The sequence below is a fragment of the Vespa crabro genome, chromosome 3 (genome assembly GCF_910589235.1).
Source record: "Vespa crabro chromosome 3, iyVesCrab1.2, whole genome shotgun sequence".
NCBI classification, from domain to species: domain Eukaryota; kingdom Metazoa; phylum Arthropoda; class Insecta; order Hymenoptera; family Vespidae; genus Vespa; species Vespa crabro.
The window spans coordinates 13,240,333-13,266,866 of record NC_060957.1 but is presented as its reverse complement, the minus strand read 5'-3'; the positions used below and the strand labels follow the sequence as shown (position 1 = coordinate 13,266,866).

At 30.3% G+C, this 26,534-nt stretch overlaps 5 protein-coding genes across 5 annotated transcripts in view; 3 read left to right on the top strand and 2 right to left on the bottom strand.

Annotated features, from left to right (window-relative positions):
• The window catches only part of LOC124423170, a 63,109-nt gene extending 53,397 nt beyond the window's left edge, over positions 1–9,712 (bottom strand). The window contains exon 1 of the mRNA XM_046960655.1: positions 9,448–9,712. Coding sequence (XP_046816611.1) covers positions 9,448–9,526 — 79 coding nt within the window. The 5' untranslated portion in view covers positions 9,527–9,712. The remainder of the gene's footprint in view (positions 1–9,447) is intronic.
• Positions 9,713–10,916: 1,204 nt separating this feature from the next.
• Positions 10,917–16,331, top strand: LOC124423172 (transmembrane protein 53). The gene is made up of 5 exons (XM_046960657.1): positions 10,917–11,582; positions 12,769–12,976; positions 13,172–13,330; positions 13,929–14,054; positions 14,750–16,331. Exons 1-5 carry the CDS (start codon positions 11,344–11,346, stop codon positions 15,035–15,037), a joined length of 1,020 nt encoding a protein of 339 aa, XP_046816613.1. The 5' UTR covers positions 10,917–11,343; the 3' UTR covers positions 15,038–16,331.
• Positions 16,332–17,285: 954 nt separating this feature from the next.
• On the top strand, positions 17,286–20,029 carry LOC124423171 (protein PFC0760c-like). The gene is made up of 5 exons (XM_046960656.1): positions 17,286–18,044; positions 18,156–18,351; positions 18,438–18,570; positions 18,670–18,903; positions 19,052–20,029. The coding sequence occupies exons 1-5, from the start codon at positions 17,857–17,859 to the stop codon at positions 20,002–20,004; spliced, it is 1,704 nt and encodes a 567-aa protein (XP_046816612.1). The 5' UTR covers positions 17,286–17,856; the 3' UTR covers positions 20,005–20,029.
• Positions 20,030–20,426: 397 nt separating this feature from the next.
• Positions 20,427–23,168, bottom strand: LOC124422790 (sodium-dependent phosphate transport protein 1, chloroplastic-like). Its single transcript, XM_046959693.1, has 8 exons — positions 22,571–23,168; positions 22,312–22,471; positions 22,136–22,248; positions 21,802–21,933; positions 21,514–21,721; positions 21,270–21,414; positions 21,063–21,177; positions 20,427–20,964 (listed from the first exon to the last, which is right to left on the bottom strand). Exons 1-8 carry the CDS (start codon positions 22,760–22,762, stop codon positions 20,809–20,811), a joined length of 1,221 nt encoding a protein of 406 aa, XP_046815649.1. The 5' UTR covers positions 22,763–23,168; the 3' UTR covers positions 20,427–20,808.
• A 134-nt stretch (positions 23,169–23,302) lies between these two features.
• LOC124422791 (sphingolipid delta(4)-desaturase DES1) lies at positions 23,303–25,518 on the top strand. Its single transcript, XM_046959694.1, has 6 exons — positions 23,303–23,607; positions 24,151–24,327; positions 24,415–24,554; positions 24,634–24,847; positions 24,939–25,150; positions 25,262–25,518. Exons 1-6 carry the CDS (start codon positions 23,526–23,528, stop codon positions 25,400–25,402), a joined length of 966 nt encoding a protein of 321 aa, XP_046815650.1. The 5' UTR covers positions 23,303–23,525; the 3' UTR covers positions 25,403–25,518.
• The last annotated feature ends 1,016 nt before the right edge of the window (positions 25,519–26,534 follow it).

Genomic DNA, 26,534 nt, shown 5'->3' with positions numbered 1-26,534 from the left:
AGTTCGAAAATCAAATAAGACCGTAGGTGAATAAATAAAGTAAATAAATCGATGACGTGTAGAAATCACATGAACGCATACCACGAACGGTACCCCTTGCGCGAGAACGAGCGCAAGCATAAGCGTTTAACTTTGAAAAGTCGTTTTTATTTACTTCGTCGAAGCGGACCGAAGTTAACGAAGCTTAAATTACCTTTGGAATATCGAAAGCACGAAAGTTTCGACTTTCGATGTCGTCGTGATAGAGAGAGAGAGGAAGAGAGAGAGAGAGAGAGAGATGATGACGATGAAGATTTTCTCATCTCAAAATCTAACTTAAAGTTAATTAAAGCGAAATACGTAATTAAGAGAAACGCTGTCGTTAATCGTCTACAAGGTTTTCACTAATATATTATTGACATCTCAATCGTAAAATATTTCGATAATTAACTCCTCTCCTCCGATCCTTTCAATATGATTATCAATAAATATTCATCTTTAATTAAAATAAAATAATGATAAAGAGAGAGAAAGAGAGAGAGAGTGAGAGAGAGAAAAAAGAGAGAAATAGAGAAAGTGAGAGAGAGAGAGAGAGAGAGAGAGAGAGAGAGAGAGAGAGATCTCATTGCAGACTAGTTTCAAGGATGCGGTCGAGCGGAAGGTTAGAGTATAGTAGGGAAGTGAAGGGAAGAAAAGAACTTACTTTTGTTAAGGAAGAAGCGATTAAAGAGGCCAACAAAGCTTCGCCGTTGGTGATAGAAAGTAATTCGTTCGTTTCTCTTACTCGTTGTAAAATGCGAGAGAAATAGAGAAACAAAGATACATATAGAAAGACAGAGACAAAGAGAGAGAGAGAGAGAGAGAGAGAGAGAGAGAGAGAGAGAATGTAATGTGAATACAAGATATACATATACACATACGCTTACATATATATATATATATATATGTAGGGACGAATGGTGGTTGCTGGTTAACATGGAATAAGATAGAGAGACAGAGACAGAGACAAAGATAAAGAGAGAGAGAGAGAGAGAGAGAGAGAAAATACAGGGTGAATAGAAGATACATACACATACGTATATATCCTATATATATATATATATATCCTATATATATATATATATGTATATATAGACAAAAGCTGATTACTGGTTAACAAAGAGTAAGATAAAGAAAGAGAAAGAGAAAAAGAAATAGAAGAAAGAGAAAGATAAAGAGAGAGAGAGAGAGAGTAAAACTGGCGAATTTCGTTGGAAAAGTTTAATTAAACTCGACAGTAGACGGTGTGGATGGTAGATTAAGTTGACATCGATGCTGAAGATCGACATAGTTAAAGCTAAGCTAGCTAGCCTAGCTACGTGTATGTATATAAAGAGGTTATATACTCGGGTATAGATTCGGTATTTACTGACCAAGACTTACTCCTATCTACAAAGGCCGTTCGACAATCGGTAATGCGATTAATCTGTCCTTCGTCAATGTCTTCGCTCGGAAATAGTCTTAGCAAGACGTTTGCGGTGTCACGTCGATTTGGGCACTGAACCTTCGATGTACATATCGTTTGTCTCTTCGTAGACGACCATCGAACAAACTTCGACACGATCTCGACTCGAACTTTCCCTTAAAGCCTTAAGTAATGATTCAGTAATCCTAAAATACACACATACACTTACGTATGTGCATTAGTATGCGTTTGTGTCCACATGTATGTTTTTGTATGTGCATATGCCCTTCGTATTCCAGGTCTAACTCTACCTGGCTACCTATCCTATCCTATTACCCTCCCATTCCATCCCCAACCCCTCATATCGATCAGAGCCTAGTTTTCCAGAAGTTTCTATCCGTCGTTAATTTAATTCATCCCTTCGTTGAAGTGTAATTATTCTTTAAATCCTAAATTAAATATTAATCCTTTATACTCGATAGATTTTATAATAAAGCACTTCAATTGCGTGTTTCGATCTTTTTTCTTTTTCTTTTTCTTTCGTTTTTGTCTTTTTCGTTACTTTTTCCGTTTAATTTCTTTTTTTTTTTTTTTTTATTTTTTTTTTTGGCGGGGAGGGGAAAATAAGGAAATATATTATCTTATCAATATCTCAATCGACGTTGGATTAATCGATCGTAATAATCGAACTCGCGCGTAATGACCTACATTGTCTTATTAAGGTTTTAATTACGTCTCAATATCATAAGGCTTTTGCATATAATCCTCGTCGATACCTTATATTTTATTATGAGACGAAATTGTATTAAGGTCATGTTATTTTCGTTGTTAGATGGATAACGTGTCTAAAATACTAACGAGTTCGAGCGTGCGCGCACGAGAGAAAGAGAGTGAGAGAGAGAGAGAGAGAGAGAGAGAGAGAAGAAATAATTTATCGAATATCCTTGTTACCTAGCACACCCAACAACACTATTCATATTTGTCCAGTTTCTAGATGATCATTTTTAACTCGAGGAAATAAAGATTGGTGGATGAAGAGAGGGACAAGGGATGGAGAGGGACAAGAGAACGACCTCGAAAGAAATAAAGAGAAAGAGTAATTGGGATAATGACATAAATTATTATTCTAAATGAAATAAAATATTATTTCAAATGAGATAAAATGTACTCTATCTGGTCTCTTAATTTTGTTACGTTCCTAATTTTTTCCTTTTTCTGTTTTATTTTTCTTTTTTTTCTTTTTTTTATTTCTCTCTCCTCAAATAGAACGAAACGAATCTCATAAGCGAAATCAAACGTTTCGAACATGTTATAAAACTTTTTTTCGATGTATCGTTATTCGTCACAAAAACGAAAAATAAAATTTAATAAAAATACGTTTTCTTATTTTCTTCTCTCATCGTCAAAATGTGCTTATTCGGGTGAATTATTCGTTAATCGGGAATTAGTCTCGCACGATAAAAACGCGATATTTGTCGGTCCTCGCGGCATTTGTTCGACGAAACTAAAAAAACTAAGAAATTAAAACAGTAAAAAAAAAGCACACACACACACACACACACACACAAAGAAACAAACAAGAGTCAAAAACGTAGAAGCCGATTAATTTTTAATTTGTCCTTTTTAATTTGCAATTTCCCACCGAATCGGAGATCCATTTGCGGTCCATCGAAAAATGACGGAGAATGATCTGTGAAAGAGAAAGAGAGAGAAAGAGAGAAAGAGATTATAAAAAAAGAAAAGGGAGGAAAAACAATAACAAAATAAAATAAAATGCATGAAAGAGAACAAGCGAATTAATAACAAATTGAAGGTAAACGAGTAATATCATATTCGATGCAGTATTTAATTCGCGAAAAGATTAATTGGAAGGCCCACGTGTTCTCTATTCATAGTTGATTTACGCTAATAAAAAGCAGAAAAAAGAAAACACAGAAACAAAAATAGAAAAAAAAAAAAAAAAAGAAAAACGTGAAAAAATAATAAAACGCACCCACAAATTAAGGTCATACCGACTCTTTTATTTTATCCCGAAGCTACTACGAACGCGGAACGTTCGAAAATTATAAGTAAACGTTTTCAAAACCATAAAAAAATTAAAGGATTCGCTTCGTCTAACTAATATTGTTTCGTCTGACGGGAAACAAGCGCTATCGGCACTACGAACGTGGCACGACCATTATAAATCAATTCCTCTTTCGTCCGACGCCGCTTATCGTACGGACAATCTGTCAGGAGCTTGACAGGTACGCTTGAAAATAGAACGTGGAAAAAAAAAAAAGAAAAAAAAATAGCAAGTGAGCGAGCGAGAAAGTAAGCGAGAAAGCAAGAGAGAGAGAGAGAGAGAGAGAGAGAGAGAGAGAGAGAGAGAATACGACACGTAGTTGCGCCGTGAATAACATAAATACGTAAAGACAGATCTTGTGTGTCAAAAAAAAAAAAAAAAAAAAAAAAAAAAGAAGACAAAAAAATGGAAATAATTATCTTGTATCTTTTTTTTTCTCTGATGAGAAAAAGAAAGAAAAAAACACGAGATGAATTTATAGGGAATAAAAATATATATAGTATGAATTATAATGAACCGACGAGATCTAAATATAGTTTGAAAAAAGAAAACAAAAGAAAAAGAAGAAAACATTTTGTCTATAGGGAATAAAATTGAGTTTTTTTTCTATTTTATTTATTTATTATTTATTTATTTTTTTTTTTGTTTTTTTTTTGTTTTTTTTTTTTATTATTTCTTTTTTCATTCAACAGAGCGAATAGAGTAATCAAACTAATCGTTATTCTCAAGTTAATTATTAATGTGACTCAATCTCATCCGTATGGATGTGTTACTAATTCGATAGAGGGGAAAACTAAATAAGGTAAATCAAGCTTTGTTATATTATACGAAGGAAACGAAGGAGGATTCATTTGTAAGCAATGGCGAAGTCCGATCGATCATGATAGAGAACGTAAGCATCAGGAGCAATGGAATTTACATTGCTAATTTTTCCAGCTTTCTCGCTTTTCAGGGACGTTTCTTTCGTTCGAAAGCAAAAAAAAAAAAGAGAGACGGAGAGACAAAGAGACAAACAGACGAACAGAGAGAAAGAGAGAGGGAGAAATAGAAAGAGACAGACAGAAAAAAATAGAAGAAAAGAGAAGAAGGGAACAAATGGAGGAGATGGACTCCGAGGACGAAGACATTTTCTTTTATAAAAAGGCATTTCTTCTTGTCGTCGACGTACGCGAGTCCTATTTTATTCTCCTAATGAAATTTCATTTCTATTGGAATACCAACGGGATCGTATGATTTACTTCGACTCATAAAAAATTCGATGACCCCAGTCATCGACAATTTTCATTTCGTCGATATAGTCTAGATGGGATATCCGCTTTTTTTCCCATCCTTCCTTCCTTCCCTCCTTTCTTTTCTTTTTTCTTTCTTCCTTTTCCATATTTTCCTTTTTGTTTTTAATATATTACGTAGATAATACGATGATAATACATTGTCGCTTATCAATCGATCATTTTTATCTCGATAATTACTTAAAAATATGAAAGAGAATCGCTCAGTTTTTTTTCCCCTTTCCCTATTAAAATTCTAACGAAAACAAACATAATCCTCCCTCTCTCTCTCTCTCTCTCTTTCTCTATCTATTTATCTATCTATCTATCTATCTCTCTCTCTATCTCTATCTTGATTTTTCTTTTTCATATACACACACACACACACACATATATATATATATATATATACGCATAAACAGACACACTTCATATTTATTCTAGTCAAAATTTATCTCATGCGACAAAAAGTACTATGAAAAATCGGTCAGGGAGTGGGAAATATTACGATTTCGTACGTGTTCGTACGTTTTCACGAAAAATCCTGAAAGGAGAATGAAGGGGAGAGATTGAGGACGAAGGATGAAAAGACGTTGTGTCCTGGGACGAAGGAAATATCAAAAGAGAGCAAGCGAGCAAACGAGAGAGAGAGAGAGAGAGAGAGAGAGAGAGAGAAATGGTCATACGTATTTCTCGTAGCCCCGGGTAATACTCGTAGTATAAAAATGTTGATTTTCTGTGTCACCGAATCACACACTCAACTTCTATATATTTTCGAGGACCTTCAAACGTTCGCCCTTTCCTTTCCCTTATTTGCATCTTCCTCACTTTTCTCCCCCTCTATCACTCTTCCTTCCTTCTCTTCTCTCCTCTCCTATTCCTATATTACCCATCACCATCACTATCATCCCCACTATTCCGTTCTCCGTCTTCTTCCCATTCCTCGAAGCATAAGGATACTGGTAATCCAAAATCCAATCTCCGATGTTTATTCCCCTTCGAAGGATCGGTAAGGATCAACGAAAAGAAGATCGGGCAAGGGGATATGGTACAGACGTTTTCTTTGCTTCTACGTCGTTGCTTTCTTCATTCTTAACTTTCTTCACTAGTAATTCTTCACTAGTAAAAACGCTAAAGCAAGACTTTCGAATGAAGCAACGAATGAGAACTTCTTCCCGAACGGATAAGATAAATAGATAGATAGATAGATAGATAGATATAGATATTTACTTCGTTTGCGAAAGGCAAACTAAATCGATAATTTATTTCCCTCTTGTTTATAAGATGTTTCGAGAGAATTACGAATAATTATTTGTAAAAGAATTATTTAATAATTATTTAATTATTATTTAATAATTATTATGTGTGATTTAATTATGTGCTAAAAAAAAAAAAAGAAAAAAAGGAGAAGAAAAAAAAAAGGAAAAAGAAAAAAAGATAACAAAAGAAAGAAATTAATTCACGTAAATTAACGTCCAATCAACGTTGGTGTACCTATCGGAAATGTAATCTCTTCGATAATTTTATCCTCGAAAACAAAGTACGATATTTTCTTATTCCTTTCGTGATAAAATGTTTCCAGAGAATATACGAATAATTCTGTCTGAAATAATTATTTGCAAAATGAAAAAGGATAAGAAAAGAAAGAAATTAATCCACGTGAATTAAATTCAATGATCGTTGGATCTACCGGAAATGTAATTTCTTCGATCATTTTATCCTCGAGAACAAAGCACGATATTTTCTTATTCCTTTCGTAATATTTTCAGATAATTACGAATAATTAATTATGCGTGACATAATAATTTGGAAGAGAAAGAAAGAAAATATTGTTAAAATATTGACAATGTATCGTAATATCTTCGATCGAATTAATAGATAATAATTAATCAATCATTAATAAGCTCGATACTTTTGACTTGTTATAAGAAATTAAAAACAATTATATTCGATATTAGATGAATAATAAATAATGAAATAATTTATTTTCTAAGGGAAAAGAAAAAAAAAAAAAGAAGAAGAAAAATATCTAAGAGAATATAATCTACGATCTTTTATATCTAACGATAAAGATAATTCATTCGATTGGTTAAATGTTAACAATAATAATTAAATGATATCGTTCGTTATTTTAACGAAATCTGATAAACAATTGAGAACGATTTAACATTAAAGAGAATACGTCACGAAAGAAAGACTTTCCAAACATTCTGGCGTATCTATTGTTTCATATATGTTTGAACGTAACGCGTGGATTCATTTGCATAAGAGATGAGAAACTTCCATGTGAGAAATCCTAAGGGGATAGAAACGAGGTCACGATTTTAGATTTCAAATGGTTTGAAAAAAAAAAATGGAAAAGGATAGGACGAAAAAGAAAGAAAAAATAAAGATAGAAATACAAGAAAAAAAAAGAGAGAGAGAGAGAGAGAGAGAGAGAGAAAGAGAGAGAAAGAGAGAAAAAAAGAAAACGATAATTAAAAATCCAGAGGAAAAATTTAATCGGCAACATCCCCTCACACTCGACTTATTGTAATCGAATTATTTCATGTGTTTTCAGTCGTAAACATTCGAGTATATAACCTTATATAATATACATGTATATATATATATATATATATATAAAATACATAGGTATGTAGAGATATATATAAGGATATATTTAAGCGTTCCTCCGATACTTTCCTCACGGAGGAGTGGCGCGAACGTTCGTGATGCATCGGTGCATACCTAAACTGCATAAAATAGCTACTAACATATAGGCATCCTCATAGTCCAGTGCGCGACGAAATATTCTCCCAGCGAAGCTTCACATGGAATTTCGCTCGAATACAATTTTGCCCGCGTATTACGTCTATCGAGAAGTAAAAGAGAATAAAAATGAAACAGCATGGCATATTATCACCATTTTGCATCGATATATATATATATATATATATATATATATACAGTGTGGATATACACATACATATAGCTATGTATATGAAATTTGTATATAATTCTTAATATTTGTCTGATCAATGAAGTATACTTATCATATATTTTGTATTTTATTTTACGGGAATTATATACATACGTATGCGTACATATACATGAGTATAATCGTTAAAGAAAGAAATCTTTTTCTTCTCTTTTTTTTTCTTTTTCTTTTTCTTTTTTTTTTTTTTTATTATAATAATTCCGTTAAAAAATGCGAAGAATTAAATAAAACCGAACGCAATTACGTTCATGTCTGGGTGAAACGTAATCCGTAGACTGCTCTCTCGAGGATTCTCACGCTAATGAAATTCTTGAAAGCGTTGTCTGTATTGTAGAGAAAAGTCTGGTTTAAAAGACAAACGTAAAGATTAAAAAAAAAAAAAAAAAAGAAAAAAAAAGAAGAGAAAAAAATAGAGCAGAAAAAAAGAAAAAGAAAGAAGGGGAAAAAAATTCGAGAGAATTAATACTGAGGCATGAAAAATGTTGAAGGAAAATTAGTATTATATATACGTACATATGTATATACATATGTACACACACACATACATACACACACACACACGCACGCACGCACGCACATATATATATATATTTCTTTTTTTTCTTCGTTTTTTTGCTTTTCAATTTTTCAAAAAAAAAAAAAAAAAAAAAAAAAAATATTACTTCGTTTTGTCTGGCCAATAATTTTTTATCTTTTGTTTGAAAACGTTTGAAAATAACACAGAGTAATCATAAGAGAATAGTAAAAGTTTTTATGTCCTAAAAACTTTGAATATACTACGATTAAGCTTAACACGAAACGCACGAAGTAACACGCGACCGCCAGGGTCTTGTTCATTGATGTCTTTATTATTCAACGTGCATATCAAGCTCATGCTGAACGCAGCAGGAAAACTGCAAAACTTTCTTCGTTTCGTTGGATACTTCGCCGTTAATTCAAAGTTACGTGTTAAAGAAATTAAAAAAAAAAAAAAAAAACAAAAAACAAAAAAAAGAACAAAAAAAAAGAAAGAAGAAAAAAGAAAAAGAAACAAAAAGAAAACAGAAAAAGAAAAAGAAAAGAGAGAAAAAATGGAACGACACTTCCGAGTCCACGAACGAGCATCGAACGTATTAATCAAGAGGAAAATAAAGTCATTAATTAGTAATTGATGGTCGTACCATCAGTTTGAAATATCTCTATAAAACTAATCGTTAACTTTTACGACTTAATCAACTGGATATTTCTGAAGAACTGAATGGTCCTTTCGGCACGATTCAACGTATAAAAAATCATACCAAACGATTGCCACTTGATTTTCAATCTCAACGAAATATCCACGCAACTATCGATAATAGTACATTTTTATATTGACCAATAAGAATGATAGTTAACAAATTTCCAATTGATCGTGAATTTGAGTCGAGTTGAAATAATAATTGTAATTGACGATCCGTGGATATTTGCAATTATTATAATCAACGATATGACAACACCGTGGATGATCTATTCATGAAAGAAAAAAAAAAAAAAAAAAAAAGAAAAAACAAAAAGAGTATGTTCTTTTTATTATTTACATTTTTTTTTCTTTCCTTCTCTTTTTTTTTCTTTTTTTCGTCGCCAAAGTCATCGCCACGAACTTCTTGGACATAAGCGCGCGCATAATTTCGAATCAAATATAGAAAATGAAGGAAATATTCCGTTCGATTCGTCCTATGAGAAATATACTCACCGATCGGTAGGACGATGCCATTGACGATAGATAGAACACAGAGGATCCTCTTTAATCTGAAACTTCTCCGATCGCACATGGCGCGCGACTCGCCGCGTCCTTTGTCGTCGTCCGTACGTTTTCAAACGCCCGAGCCGTATCGCGCGGCCACTCGCGTGACTCTGAGTGTTCGGTCGTTTAGATTTCGAGTTTGAATCTCGGCCGGTCTATCTCCCTCTTTCTCGATGCATCTCGGTTACGACTCGCGACGGCCATGCGCGTCGACAGCATCCAAACGCGGGTCCAACGGGTGAGAGCGCCTGCTCAACGTCTACCATCCCAACGCGAATACCTTTCATATTTGGCGCCACCTACGCGTTTTCTCGAAATTATCGATTCGACTTACCCACTGAAATTTGATAATAAACGATTAATTATTTTCTTAGAGATTTCTATCATACCGACTCGTTCTACTTTCTCGACGTGGTCGGTAACGTAGGTTACTGAAACGAGTGGTAAATGATGAAGGGTAGAAAAGACGACCCCTTTAACTTTGAACTTTCGTACGAACGATATGAACTTTCTATTTCTTCCGGAAAATGGAAAACGGAAATCAAAATCACGAGAATAGAACGATTCCTCTCTCTTCCCCGCCGTCTCCCAATCTCTCTTCGAATTAATCGACGTATTTCAATTTTCCTCGTTCTAACAGATTTCGAATCGAACAGATTTAGATAAAATAGTATACATACGAGGGAATATTACGTCACAGAGAAAGAAAGAGAGAGTGAGAGGTAGAGAGAGAAAGAGAAAAAGAGAAACATAATTTTTAATACATGATTTCGATTATCGCTTGATTATTCGATCATCAAATTTTCTATGTTCACGTTAAACGAGTTAAACGGAACCACCAATCATATCGTAGCCGATAAGAACGACGGTAAAATTCTTCTTCGGAACACGAGAGATTTTCTATCGGTTATAAAAAAGACGATAGCATTACGTTGCGCTTTTTATGAAAAAATATGAACACATCGAGAATTAAATTAGCGCATTGAACGATCTGAAATTATTCTAAACTCGTTGCACTGTTGTGGTCAATCGATACTCTCGGTAGATATTTGATTCGTAAAACGTCCTGTCATTCGATGAATTATCAAATCTATGATGGAACTTAAATTTATGTGAAAAGTTACAAGGAATCGTATCGATCTTTCGATCTTTCTCCTTTAGAAAGAAAAAGTAAGAAAGGAAAAAAGAAAGGAGGAAAGAAAAAAGAAAGAAAAGAAAAAACAAAAAGGGAAAGAAAGAGAGAGAGAGAGAGAGAGAGAGAGAGAGAGAAACATAGAGAAAATAACTCTCCGTATAAAATAGTCTTGCTCGAGCTGGACACGAGGCGAGCTAGCTCTCGCGTGCACCTTCAGGAAACTCCATTTATCGATCCTCCGATTCGCTTTCGCGCTTTCAAAGAACGAACGCGAACGGAACGACGCAAGCTCGTGCCGAACGAGAGGAGAGCTTTCCTAGTGCGATTGGTGGGGTGCTTTTATATGTTGCTTGTATCAGTGTGTGTTGAAAAGAGAGAGAGAGAGAGAGAAAGAAAGAGAAAGAGAGAGAGAGAGAAAGAGATAGGAAGATATATACGCGTATATACATCTTTCCCTCTTCATCTTTACCACCTCGTTTTACCTCCCTCTTTCGAGTAGCCCGCGCTCAACGTTACGTTTCATTTCGTTTCCTCGAGATACTCTAGCATAGATATCTCCACTTCCTCATCTTCACTTCGTCATCATCACCTTATTAACTAGCTTTTCCGTTGCCGTCATCATACGGCGGCTACATAAATATAGATTACGCGCATTGAAAGAGTACGTATTTCCGGCATCCAAATAGGTGCGAGGTAATCTATACGATATCATGCCGGAAAAGATGAGCGATCAAGAGGATTTGGAATACTGCATAATGTTCCCGTCCTTTCCACCATCGCCGAAGGATCCAACGACGTTGACTTCTTCGACGAATAATGGACAGGATCATAAGGAGGAATTCGTCTTCGTTTATGAAGAGGACAAACGGCCACTTGTCGTTTTACTTGGATGGGCTGGCTGTCAAGACAGATATTTGGCTAAATACAGTGCTATCTATAAGGAAAAGAGGTAGGATACTTTTGAACGTAACCTCGTGTCTCTCTCTCTCTCTCTCTCTCTCTCTTTTTATCTATCTATCATTCGCTTACTCATACTCTGTCATTAGAATTTCAAGGTCAGCATCGTGATTCAACAATTAGATAGATACTTTATTCGTTGTAAAGTTTTCGTCGCTGTGATTTATTAAAAAAGAAAAAAAAAAAAAAAGAAAGAAAAGAAATAGAAGGAATCTTTATCTTTTATCTCGTTCATAAAAAATATTTCGTTCGAGAAAAATTTTGATTATAATTTTCACGTTTAAATAGCACGACAGCCGGTGATGTTTTACGTTTCTAGTCGACGATTATCGACCGCACGTTTCTGCCGGCTTTCCACAGATGCTGTTCACCTGACTAGGACCGGTTTCCGTTTTTTTTCTTTTTTTTTTTCTTTTTTCTTTTTTTTTATTTCTTCTGTTCTTCTTTTTCTATTTCTTTATTTTTTTTTATATCACTCATCTCCCTTCTTCCATCTGCCTTAAGTTTTATTTTGTCGCCGGCGAAGGTCCATAACGATTGCCTTAATTTGTTTTTTTTTTTTATTTTTTTTTTTTTTTTTTTTAAGCACCTTACTCGAGACATATTGGCAGCTTTAAATATTGGCTGGTGCAATCGATCAGCATGTACACGTGTCAGCGATAATAGTTATTAATTAATACCTTGTATGCGAAATATGTATGTATATATATATATATATATATATATATATATATATATATATATACATATATATATTCGCGTGTTAACTTACGTGCCGCGGTCTGTCTGTCTATTTTTGGCGGGGATTGGGTGGGGGATTTTCTAAAGTACAATTGACATCGTTAAAAATCTCACGTAAAAACTTGATTTGATAGTTGCATTTAAATTAAAATAGTTTGAGATGTTTCTTCCTATAAGGGGAGGAAAAAAAAAAAGAAAAAAAGAAAGAAAGAAAAACGGTAAAAACGTAAAAAAAAATTCCAGGGATTAATTAAAAGCGAAATTTTTCGGAATTGGCCATAGATAAGGGATTGTAAAGATAACAATGAAATATATCCGTCGTTCGGATATATAACGTTTTAACGATAATAAGTAAAACGTCAATATTATTTGTATACGTTTGAATAAATATTTTCAATAAAATCATAGTTGATATCATAGTATTAAATAATTTGCAGTTGCATCACTCTTCGTTACACGGCACCGATGGAATGTCTATTTGGACGAAGGAATAAAATGCCTTATATAGGCAAACGATTATTACAGGTGATCGCTAAAAACAGTCTGAACGATCATCCGATATTCTTTCATATATTCAGCAATGGTGGAGCTTTGCTTTATCAACACATCAGTATCGCGATGCAACAAATGGATTCACCGATACAAGTAACGAAACATAATTTTTTTCCTAGATCGTAATCTTTTTTTGCTTTGCTTTCTTTTTCTTTTCCTTTCTATTTATTTTCTTTTCTTTTTTTTTTTTTTTTTTATTTTTCTTTTTCTCAAGTCTGAATATATATTATTCACTTCAATATATAATATATTGAATCATTATAATTCATTGTTAATATTATTCCTCAGTCGCAAGTGAAGGGTGTGATCTTTGACAGTGCACCAGGTGAAAGAAGAGTTACGTCTCTGTTCAAAGCTATCAGTGCTATCATCGGTGGACATCCTCTGACGAATATACCGATGTCCTTCTTCATTACAATCTTCCTATCAATGTTCTGGTTCTTTGAGGTTATTACTTTTTTACTTATGTATCTATTTATTTTATAACGATACATCTAATTCTTCATTTACGCGATAGATTTGTTCCGGAAGTGAAAAAAAAGAATACCGAAAACAAAAAAAAAAAAAAAAAGATAGAAGGACGCATCCAAATATTGTGAAAAGCCAATACGAGCGATAAATTGTTTTCGAGACGAAAAAAGAAAAGTATGAAAATCACTGAATCAAATTCTAGTCTATTTTTAATGGAATTGCTTTTTTTTTCTTCTTTTTTTGTTTTTTCTTTTTTTTTTTTTTTTTTTTGTTTTTTTTTCAAACACTTTATATTTAAAGTAAAGACGTATATTTCTCAAAGAAAATAACGTCATGTGCCATTCATAATATCGAAATATTATAACATCTAAGAATAGAATCATTTTTTTCTTTTTTAAAACGTGAAAAGAGAAGAATAAAAAAGGATCGTGTAAAAAGAGAATTAAATGTAAATTAATTAAGATAAGATCGATTGATGAAGATTTTTATAAATCCTGATCGATAAATATACTTATACGTTTCTCTTTCTTTTTTTTGTTGATTTTTTTTTTCTTTCTCCTTTTTTTTTTTACAGGTGATCGCTCATGCACTTGGACGAGGTTTCACCATTCAATCTAATCCATTCGCACTGATGGAAGAATCCTATTCTTGGCCGCAACTCTTTCTTTACTCGAACACCGACACATTGATTCCAGCTGCCGTTAGTTGATCAGAATATTCTTTAAATCAAATGTAAAAACAGCTGACGCGTTCGCTTACATTTTATTAAATCGAAATTATTCGTGTTTCATTAACAACTAAACAACCAAATAACTTTTTGGAATTTGCAGAAATATACTTTTCTCTTTTTTTTTTTTTTTTAATATTAATTGTAATCCATATAAAAAGGGAAAAAGGAAAACATCGAGCATAATTGTGTAATCAATGCGAAACGTAATTAATTGACGCATTTTTTTTTTTTTTTTTTTTTTTTTCTATTCAAATCATCTAGTCAGCTAAAATGTTAATTCTTTTAATTCGAACGTTAATAACGGACGACTAAACGATAAAATACTTATGTCACCACAGATATGACAACAATAATCATCAGCCATTTATTTGATCATATTTTACGATTGATTATTTTGATTTATTAATTTAATATCGTTGCATCGACAGGGACGATTAATAATTATCATTCTCGTATCTCTTTTAAGCGTCAAATTCAGAGATGCAATGACGTTGGTTAAAAAAGAAACGAAAAAAAGATATGAAAGAAAAAGGAAAAAAAAAGAAAAAAAAAGAAAAAAAAAAAAGATAAAAGTAGAGTTCAAACGGGATAATAGATTTTAAATCAATTATTTATATTAAATCAATGTATCATCTTGAACATAACGTATTATATTATATTTTCAGGACGTTGAAAAATTCGCAAGCCGACGCGCAGAACGCGGTGTACGTGTACAACTTGTCCTCTTTACAAATTCACCCCATGTAAAACATTATGCAATGTACCGTGAGGTCTACGTAAATACGGTTTGCAGTTTCATCAATGAGTGCTTGCAATCCGGCAACCCGTCCAAGAGATTTGAGAAGGCAACAACTCATGAAGATGAACGAATCGAATCTGACGTTTACGACGCCCAACCAGGCCTGACGAAACGCGTCGTTTTGCCTAGCGAGGCAACGAAATATCAAAATTAGAAAATCCGCGAAGAACGAACCGTACGAAAGAAGAAAAAAAAAAAAAAAAAGAAAAAAAGAAATGGAAAAAAGAAAGAATGGTTTTTAGCAAAAGTACCTTTGCATTATCGCGCGCGATGAAAATATTTCCTTGCAGTTATTTCTTAACGAACGGAGATCGAAAATCTATTAAAGTTAATGATCAATTTTTATTGATATATTTAATTATTGATTTATTCTTTTTTGTATTTATTTATTTTCTTTTTTTATTTATTTATTTAATTCTTTCTAGTTAAGCCAATCAACAACGACGCGTACAAGTGATGATCATTTTCCTTTTTCTTATTTTTCTTTTTTCTCTTTTTTTTTTTTTGTTTACCAAACAAAGAAGAAAGAAAAAAGAAACAAAAAATATAATAAAATATCAAAGTTCTATTTCTTCGAGGAGAACTCTTTTCATAGACGAAAAAAGAGATAAGAGGGGAGAAAAAAATAAAAAAAAGAATGATCTCCTTCGATTTTCAGCTCCGTTCGTTAATAACAAACGCGCGCTACCTCCAATGCTTCAATTTCTTCCCTTTATACATCTTCCATTACGATTTTTCCGTAAAGCGAATAAAGTAAGTGCGTGTCAAAGGTGCCTCGGCTGAATTGTAAGTACATAGAAAGGATACATATGTACACAACAATACAAGACGAACCCCATTAAAAAAAAAAAAAGAAAATATAATTCTCGCAGGAAAACGTACTTCCCCGCCGTATAGTGAGTTTGTAATGACTCTAGTCGCACTTTGCTGCTAACTTAACGATCAACATAATATAATAATAATTATCATTATTATTTTAACAATATTGAAAAGGAGAGAGAGAAAGAGATTTAAATGACCTACGTGTGAGAGAGAGAGAGAGAGAGAGGGAGAGAGAGAAAGAGAGAGAGAAAAAACGTGCTATAGAAAATGTTAAAAAAAAAAAAAAATAAAAAGAGAAAAAAAAGCAAAAGAATTAAGAGGATCACCCGAACGGCTCTGAATGTCTATTTTTTCAAACGCAATTGTGAAAAGAGAGCAAGGATCCTATATTATTATTATCATTATTATTAATATTATGATCATTATTATTAATATTATGATTATTATTGTTATTATCATTATTATTATTATTATTATTATTAATATTATTATTAATATTATAAATATTATTATCATCATCGTCAAATTTGATGATTATCACAAAACGTGAGTGATAACTCATGAATTAGTCAAACTTGGTTCGATGAGAAATCGCACAAAGTATTATAATATATAATATAAAGTTATACAGTTTTGATTTAGCTTTTGCCATAAATCAAACATAAAAATTGCATCGTGATTAAACGAGAGAAAAAAAATAAATTTCCTTAAATCAAACCCCGACAATCCCATTCCTTCCTAGATTGTGTCTACCGTTATAGGACACTGTGTTAACGTATATATATACACATATATGTATATGTATATGTATATATATATATATATATACTTATATATATATATGTATATATATATATATGTATATGTATATATAAATATATTTTGATCTGTCGATTAGTTACGAAATAAAGACTGATAAATACCTATCTAAGCGTACGATTTATTTCGTATAATAACGACGATCTTTTATTTCATTTTTTATTTCAAATGATAATGACGAAGATAATAAAAAAAAAATAAATAAATAAATAAATAGAGAAAAGAAAAAAGAAGAAAAAAAAAATAATAATTTAATCGAATAATTTGTCGATAGGTGATCGATGGTAATCGATTTCTTTCTCAAAAGAAAAAAAAAAAAAAAAAAAAAAAAAGAAAAGAAAAGAAAATTGCTATCGGACAAAAATAAATGGTGCGTTAACGTTTGACCGGAATGTATATTTATTAACTTCCCAATGAAATCTTAGGATTATATATAAGAAGATAAAAAAAGAGAAGGAAAAAATCAAAGGAAGAAATAAAAAAAAAATAATTCTTTTCTCTTGACGAAGTTTTTCGGAACTGGCTTATATCGAAAGTGGTTTCCCGAATTGTTCGCGATCCCATTATCTTCCTAGATTTTTACCGCACCGCGTAAATTCCATTCGGGGATTGAGATCGCAAAATCGGGAAGAAAAGTGTCGCCTCGAAGGATTATCTTATTTCGTTCAAAGTGTCGAACAAAAAGTACAAACGAAAGAACCCGACGAAGAATCTACGAAGACCGAGATCAAAGTCAAAACTTCGAACAGGTAATTATAATATCTACATATTTATATTCATGTGATTACGTGTACAGTTTACATATACAGGTTGTTGATACCTAACATAGTACTCACGAGATTCATAATTACATTAATATAAAAAAATGAAAATGAAAAATAGAAATTATTTGATAAACACGTGCACATCTATATTTATATGTATTTATTTATGTATGTTCGTAAAAATATTTCGTGATAAAGCTACTAATCATTGAAAGAGGATATTTATTTATTGACATTTTAATTTTTTGTTTCGAGGACATATAAAGTCGACAACAATTCGTGCAAAATAATCTCCCAATAATAAAAGTTCTCTTGGCGTACAACGTAATTCTCTTGTGTTATCCTGTTAGGAGACGTATTTTATGTACATACGTATGTTCATATAAAAATATTCAACTTTATATGATTACGAATTAACAAATCCTTGATGTATAAAATTTCGAGTCATAAATAGATCATCCTGTATATTGTAGAACATTTCGTGAATTTATTTCTGAATAAATAATAGCCTTATTTATTTCTAAATAATTTCCAAAAATAAAAAAAAAAAAATAAAAAAAAAAAAAAGATGAAAAATGAGTTGTCAAGTTTCAGTTTTAACAAGAAATCACGAAAATCGAATCCAACACAGAAGAATATTTTCAGAGCTTATCCTTTATTCGTTAGAAAAGGTGACAAAGTGATATTTAATTTTCAACATTTCACGAGCCCTGAAAAAGTTTTAAGGGAGTACATTCGCGTTAACGTTTACAACAAGTAAGATCTAAATAATTTTTTAATATATATTAAGAGAAAAAGAAAAAAGGAAAGAAAAAAAAAGGGAAGGAATAATCATAGACAAATTTTGTATTTTCAAATATCGTATAGAAACAGATTGGCCAGAATCGACAAACAGAAAATATCGGAAGCGTTATGTTCCTTACATTGTGATAATCAATTGGATTCTGATGTAGATCCGTCCGATTCCAAATCAAAAATTATTTCTAAATACGATAACGCTAAAGAACGATCAAATAATGGGAGAAGAATGTCTGCGAGAAAAAATAAAATTAAACAGAATGTCGTACGTGACAATTTTCATTGAAGATGACAAAATAATCTTAATCTATTAATTCAATGAATAATTTAATAATTTTATGCGTTTAATAGAATACGGAAAATGCACGTTGGATAAAAAGGACAGCACATACGTGGCAACCTATAAAAAGGATCTCTGCGACGAACAACATCGTATATGAATTTAATCCTTTTGGAGATATTCAAAAGGACGATGCGTTAAAAGGTATTGGAATGTAAGAATGAATGATCATTGTTCATTAATATAAAAATGATAAATTAATTACCAGTTAATCAATTTCTGGGACATCTATTTATTATACAGATGTAAGAGTTTCTAAATCAACAACTACAGTTAAAAAAGATGTTACAAAGGGTAAAATTCGTCAAATTGCATCGTTACCAAAATTAAATCCCTCTATAAATAGTTCGATTAATGTTTTCGAAAAAGAAGAAAAAATGACAAACATACTGGAGGATCAAACGTTTTTACCATTTATTTTAAACAAGACAACCTCAACGAAAAATAATAAAATTTCGAATGTATCGGACAATAAACGTAAGTCCTATGATTAAATTCGAATTTTGTATAATTTCATCTACCAAAAAAAAAAAAAAAAAAAAAACAAAAATAAATAAATAAATAAAAAAAAATAAATAAACACATCCTGCGTTCATGAAATATAACGATTTCTTTTTACATTCAGATAAAACGACATCGTTGAAATTAAATAAAATCGATCAGGACGTGCAGAATATGAAAACTAATTGGGAACAATTTCAAAAATATCAATATCGTAAAAAAAATAAATATATGTCAAATCCACGTATGAGAAAATTATATGACATTTTGGAAAGTACTACGTGCAATGTAAATAAAATAAAACAAGACGCTGATTCGACGATGAATCGAGACGTATTAAAAAGTATCAATGAACATTCAAAGGAACCTAAAACAATAGTTCAACGAGACGTCGAACGTATTAAGAACAAGTTATTTTCAAAACGAGATCAATGGACTGATTTAAAATCTACATCTACAAATACTTCCCCAACCAAGGAATTATTTAAGGAAGATATTGTAAGGGATGAAAAAAAAGATATTAATAAAAAACGTTCGTTGTTTACAGAAAAACGATTATGGAATATAAACGATATCTTAAACTTCGAATCAAATTCATTAAATTCAAATGAAAATGATTTATTGAAAGAGAAAATATCATCTAAAGTTACAACCGAGATAGAAAAATATTTAGATGATTATACCACGAATATTGATAAACTTGATACGATGAAAGATAAAGATTTAAATATCAACGTAAATGAATCTGAAAATGACTTCGACGAGAATATTGAAAAAGATTTCGATTATACCACTTGCATTAATGAAAACGATATTAATAATTTAGAGAAATATGAAATCGAAACACATAAGAACGATAATGATATAGCAGAAAATATAGGATCGATGAGTGATACGAAAAATGTAGATACAAAATCAATTGAAACTTTTGACGAGAAGAATAATGGAAAATTCTTAGAAGGTAATGCATTCGTTGAAATGGGTTTTAATGGTCTAAATCTATCGAAAGATGTATTGGATCAAATCCTTCAGTCGGAATATTTAAAAAAAGATTTACTATCGTTGTATCCTATATAAGAAAAAATGAAAAGAAAAAAAGAAACTAACCGAATGGCACGTTTTTTCTTTTTTTTTATATATATATATATATAGATAGATATATATATAAAAATTGCTTCTTAAACATTCTTTATGTACAATGTTGACTTATACAGAATATACATTTTTTTCTATATGAAAAATTAAAATCTCATATGTATATATATATAATATAATATAATATATATATATATATATATATATATATATATATATATATATATATGTGTGTGTATATATATATATGTATGTATATATATATTTATATATATACATATATGTATATATATGTATATATATATATATATATATATATATATATATATATATATATATATATATATATATTAAAACATATCACAAAATGTTACCTATTAATTCGTGACGTCATGATGCACAAATTAAAGACGATAATGTGCTATTTTATATTCATACAACACGTTCGTCGAGAGTTTTAACCATTAAATTACGGTCTATGCATCTAAGACAAAAAAAAAATGGCACTGTTGCAATTGTCATCACTTTGCACTAAACTGCATCGAACGTATATCTTCTATTACGAGTCTCTTAAAATATATTTCTGATATCTTGATATGTTTTTCAATGGTTTCTATGTAATATAAGTGTATACCATATTGGATCTATATACTAAGATTCCAAAACTATATTGTTGTGTATAATCTATATACCACAGTCTCGATGTAAATATACACTTTCAAATAAAGAAATATGCTATCCTTTTTCTGGAACAACTGATAGTTCGTCCTTTGATAATGAATCATATCACAATACTGGAAGTGCTGAGCTATGACTTTGGTATATTATAGCCCCTGTGAAATTAATTGCTGCAGCTAAAACAAATACTGGCATCCATCGACCATGAGAAGCCGTTACTAATTCAGCCGTTAATGGACCACACAAAATACCAGGAATAGTTGCCTGGAAGAAATTTAATTGACGAATTAAAACTAATATATACATAGCCTTCTTCAAAAAAAAAAAAAAAAAGAAAAAAAAAAAGAAAGAGAAATACGTACGATCGTATTTGAAACAGCAAAAGTAATTCCTGCGTGGTTTGGTGCTATGTCTGCGTGATTACTGAGATGCCCAGAAGAATTGCATGCACAAAGTCCCATTGATATAGAAATAAAACTGTTCGATACAAGTATATATACAATTAGCATATAAAAATATATAATAAACATTGTATATTATTACACACAAAAATATTTCAGAATGCTCACATTACTGCGGCAAGTAAATTATCAACTGCACAAAATGCTAATAAAAATGCTCCTGGCCCTATTAATCCTATATTTGTCATCAGTCTTCTTACAGACAAGACGGACCATCTTTTTTGTATAAGATTATCAGCACTATATCCTGCAACTGGATAAAAATTTTAATATTTATTATATTCTATAAATTTGTTTTGAAAAAAAAAAAAAAATAAATAAATAAATAAAACATTTCTGTAAGATACATTACCAATACCAACAAGAGAATTGACGATGTATGGAAGTGCTGTTAAACTAATACTTTCTTTATTAGCAGATATATTTCTCGCCAAGTAAGTGGGTAACCATTGCATAATTATATAATTACTCCAATTCATTGCAAAATGTGCTATATACAAAGCCCATAAAGGCCAATGCGTAATGAATTCAGTCCAACGTAAACTTCTATTTTGTGTTACCTAAAAAGATAGTTAAAAAAATGTTATTCATATATAAATATATATATATATAAATTATTGATATTGTAAAAAGAATTTACCTTTGGTACAAAGAGAGGAATTTCATCCTGAGAATTCGTTTCTTGATATAATACTAGCCACAGCAAAGTCCAAACAATTCCAATACTACCAAATAAATAAAATCCGCTTTGCCAGGACAAATTAGGACATATCTAATAATAAAAATTATAATAATAATAACAACAACAACAACAACAACAACAACAACAACAACAATAATAATAATAATAATAATAATAATAACAACAACAACAATAATAACAATAATAATATTAATAATAATAATAAAGAAATAATTAATGCATTTTTATAGATAAATGCATGCAACTATAACTAAATTTTAAAAACACTTACAACCGATGCAACAACTTGACCAACAGAACCAGCAGCCACAAGATAACCAAATGCTCTTGATCTTTCTTCTATTGGAACACTGTGCGCAAATAAATGAAATATCACTGGCAAGCCTAAAACATTCACAATTACGTACCTGACATATTGAAATTGTTTGGTTCTATTAAAATCCTTACCTAATCCTTCGCCAAGGCCTAGAATCACTCTGCAGATTATAAGTAACGGAACAGATTGTGCCAAAAGAGGTGTTACAACGGTACTTATAGACCATAATAAAACGGCCAACATTAGTACTGTTTTACAACCAAAACGACTTGCTATACTTGCACCAATAATCTAATTAATATTATATAATATCAATTAACATAACACAACCAAATTATTCATTTAACATAATTTTCATGTCAATTAATTTAAACATATTTTATTCCATACCTGACTAGTAAAATAGCCAAATGCAAATGCGGATAATATCCATCCTTGCCAATGGAGATTCCATTTAAATTCATCTGTCATAAGAACTATGGCTATCGGCATAATAACTCGATCAGCTGCATTTATAAAATTCGCAGCAGAACAAAGTGCTACGATCCGCGATGTACGCGGAAGCATCCTAAATTTCGACATTTCGAAATAAATTTTTTTTTTTTTTTTTTTTAATTAATTAGACCTCAAAAATTTCACATCGCACGACAGCTGCAAGTCTAACCTCTATCAATATTTAAAATTTAAATATCTACTACGACATTGTAACAAGTGATACTTTTTCATAACCTATTAAGAGCATTTTAAGAGTTTATCATCGAACGATCTTAACGCTTTTAACGATAATGATAAAGTTATTAAATTTATGATAACTTGACCGTAAAAGCACACATACTATTACATATAAATCTTTGACGTTGTTCGACGTGTCAAACATCTAATTTCATCTCGATATTGATAACTCTAGTATCGATATACTCTCGATTTGGATATATCGATTATCAGACTGGTTACATTTTAAATTCGAAACTTTAACTAATCGATAGATAACGTTTATGTACATATGTATCATCATATTATGTATTACAATGCCGATAATAAATAAATAAACGTTCAATTTATTCCCATTACTACCATCTTATTTATTTTCTCTCATTCATCTTTAATAACACATATCATTTTTGGCTCTATTGTATTAATTCGAATAAACAATCGATATTACCTATCGAGCAATAATTTATCATCGGTTTAACTCGTAAAATACGCATGCGCACATAACACAATATTCCTGTTCGTTCGGTATGGTATATATATATAATATATGAACATACATATATATACGATTCGGCGAAATTATCGGCAAAAGTGATCATTCTTGTTTCGTGAAAGTTCATGTCAAGAAGAGATGGGACAACACGTTTCAAGAACAGACTTCGAATGGACTTATACCGAAGAACCACACGCTAGTCGTCGTAAAATAATATTAGGTAATAGAAAAAATATAACTTTTGTTATTGTATATTTTAACATATACGAAACGTACGTACATGTATAATAAATTTATACACCGATTGTACGTGATGTTCTTATCAATAAATTTATTTCTGTGTACTCTGATTGTGCCAGAACATTTTTTATAAGATTTATCGATGAAGTCAGGTAATAATCATATCTAAGAAATTCTCAATTTTATTATATTGTAGAGAAGAGATATATATCTTATATTTATATATTATGTATCATATATATATATATATATATATATATATATATATATATATGTATGTATGTATGTATGTATATATGTTAATATATTATACAATTTGTTACTTAAAATCATGATTTTTAATGTATATAATATATTATGATGTCTATATTTGTATACGCATAATTTATGTTTTAATTCAACTATATTTATTTGAAATAATTAACATAAGAAATAATTTGTATTATAATTTGATAATTTTATAATTAATCATACAAATATACATTTGTCATTATTAAGAATTAATTTATTGTCTTTATTGCAGAAAAATATCCACAAATAAAGAAATTATTTGGCTACGATCCTCAATTTAAATGGATAGTAACTGGAATGGTTTTAGTACAATTTTTATCCTTATTTATTGCTAAACATTTAAGTTATCCACAACTTTTTTTAATGGCATATTGTTTTGGAGGTATTATTAATCATTCGCTTATGCTTGGTAAGTAAATAAATAAATAACAAACAATAAATAAATATAAGCAATTTGTTTCTATAAAATCTAATATACACTCCTCACATAATTTAGCAATTCATGAAATATCACACAATCTTGCCTTTGGGCATGCTAGACCTATGGCCAATAGACTGTTTGGAATGTTTGCTAATTTGCCAATAGGAATACCAGTATCTATCAGTTTTAGAAAATATCATTTGGAACATCATCGTGTGAGTATATTATATTAATAATCATTGATAGATTTTTGTTAATAAAAGTCTTGAAATAACATGACATTTTTATATACAGTATCAGGGAGATGAAAAACTTGATACAGATTTACCAACTTTACTAGAAGCAAAATTATTTTGCACGACATTTGGTAAATTTTGTTGGATATGCTTGCAACCATTTTTTTATGCCTTTCGTCCTTTAATAACTTATCCGAAAGCGCCATTAATGCTTGAGTATGTCAACTTAGCTATACAATTAATATTTGATGCAATTTTGTGGTATTTCTTTGGTAAGAACCTAGTAAATCTTTTATACTTTCAGTAGATATAAAAAGAAATATTTTTATATTATTGTAATATGTATATTTGTGTATATATCAGGTGGTAAAATATTGATATATTTAATTGGTGGATCACTTATGGCGATGGGATTGCATCCTGTAGCAGGTCACTTTATATCAGAACATTATATGTATAGAAAGGGATTTGAGACTTACAGCTATTATGGACCTTTAAATTTTATAACATTCAATGTTGGGTATCACAATGAGCATCATGATTTTCCTGCTGTTCCTGGTTCACGATTACCTGAAGTATAATCTGTCATTTTACATAAAAAAAAAAAGATATATATATATATATATATTTACTTTTATGATTATAGAAATATACGTTTAAAATACATAAAATATATTTATTTTCAGGTAAAACGAATTGCATCTGAATTTTATGATGATCTACCTAAACATAATTCTTGGACATCAGTATTATATGATTTTGTAATGGATCCTGAAATTGGTCCATACGCAAGAATGAAACGAAAACATAAAGGCTTAAATTCATAAAAAAAATATTGAATTTTTGCCAATAATTAGTATTTATAAATACTAAATACACAGATTGTATAATTATTATTACACTTATAACAATGTAAGTATAATCATTATATAATATTAAATTCATCAAATTAAATTTAATGATCTTTTTAAGTTGCAGAAATCATAAATATTAATTTTTAACAATTTAGATTAATTTTAATTGATTTAATAATATGAACTAACATTATAACGAAAAATCTTATTTAATCAAAATGATCAAGTTTTAGTAAAAATAAATATGCAATCAGTGTTCATGAATTTAATATTATATGTAACAATGTGAAAGAAATAATTTAGCTACAATAATTATATTATATTTTCAAATTTTTAAAATGTAAATAAGATATGATATATAAGATAAGATATATAAAGAGTAATATTTATCTAAAGAAAGTGATACATTATTATAAATCATAAGATGAGATGATTTCTGATATATAACATGAACATATTACATGGATAAATAATGAATATTTCAGTAATGTCATTGATATAGCTAAAACAATTTATTACTTCATACATACCACAGTATTCCTATTTCATTTCAAGAAAAACAAAATATATACGTTATTATATAAATATATCTATTTATTTAAGATCAAAAAAGAATTTGATATTACATAGAATATTACAAGTATCAATTATAATAAATTCTATTTTATATAATGTAACGTTTCAACACAAGTATAACGAAATAATATTTTAAATAAGATTTTAAGTAAAATTTTATAAAAGAAAAAGGAAACGAAGAAAATAATTCAAGTTACTATATTAAGTTACATATAATGGCGCTCCTTATATTTTTTGACAAAAAGAAAGAAACCTCCTACTATTATTGATCTTTATATAAACGCTTGAACAGTATATGTATGTATGTATGTGTGTGTGTGTGTGTTGTGTATGGCGTGCGCACTCATGTGTTTTGTTTCTATGAAATAGATAATTACTTCTTTGTGTGCCGTAAACTCAAAGCTCAAATTTTTTGACTTATTCCAAATGATATTTGCCGTGCTCTTACACGTAGAGAAACCACACAATTCATTCAAGTATTTTGATGAACTATCGACAGACTATTTTATGATAAAAATAAGAAAATACG

Coding starts and splice junctions, on each gene's coding strand:
- LOC124422791 (XM_046959694.1), top strand. CDS start 23,526: ATGGGACAACACGTTTCAAGAACAGACTTCGAATGGACTTATACCGAA. Junction 23,608..24,150: donor TCGTCGTAAAATAATATTAG/GTAATAGAAAAA, acceptor TCTTTATTGCAG/AAAAATATCCACAAATAAAG. Junction 24,848..24,938: donor AATTTTGTGGTATTTCTTTG/GTAAGAACCTAG, acceptor TGTATATATCAG/GTGGTAAAATATTGATATAT.
- LOC124423171 (XM_046960656.1), top strand. CDS start 17,857: ATGAAAAATGAGTTGTCAAGTTTCAGTTTTAACAAGAAATCACGAAAA. Junction 18,571..18,669: donor AAAGGACGATGCGTTAAAAG/GTATTGGAATGT, acceptor TTTATTATACAG/ATGTAAGAGTTTCTAAATCA. Junction 18,904..19,051: donor GAATGTATCGGACAATAAAC/GTAAGTCCTATG, acceptor TTTTACATTCAG/ATAAAACGACATCGTTGAAA.
- LOC124423172 (XM_046960657.1), top strand. CDS start 11,344: ATGCCGGAAAAGATGAGCGATCAAGAGGATTTGGAATACTGCATAATG. Junction 11,583..12,768: donor GCTATCTATAAGGAAAAGAG/GTAGGATACTTT, acceptor AATAATTTGCAG/TTGCATCACTCTTCGTTACA. Junction 13,331..13,928: donor CAATGTTCTGGTTCTTTGAG/GTTATTACTTTT, acceptor TTTTTTTTACAG/GTGATCGCTCATGCACTTGG.
- LOC124422790 (XM_046959693.1), bottom strand. CDS start 22,762: ATGTCGAAATTTAGGATGCTTCCGCGTACATCGCGGATCGTAGCACTT. Junction 21,934..22,135: donor GTCAAGTTGTTGCATCGGTT/GTAAGTGTTTTT, acceptor TTTTATTATTAG/ATATGTCCTAATTTGTCCTG. Junction 21,415..21,513: donor CAATTCTCTTGTTGGTATTG/GTAATGTATCTT, acceptor ATTTTTATCCAG/TTGCAGGATATAGTGCTGAT.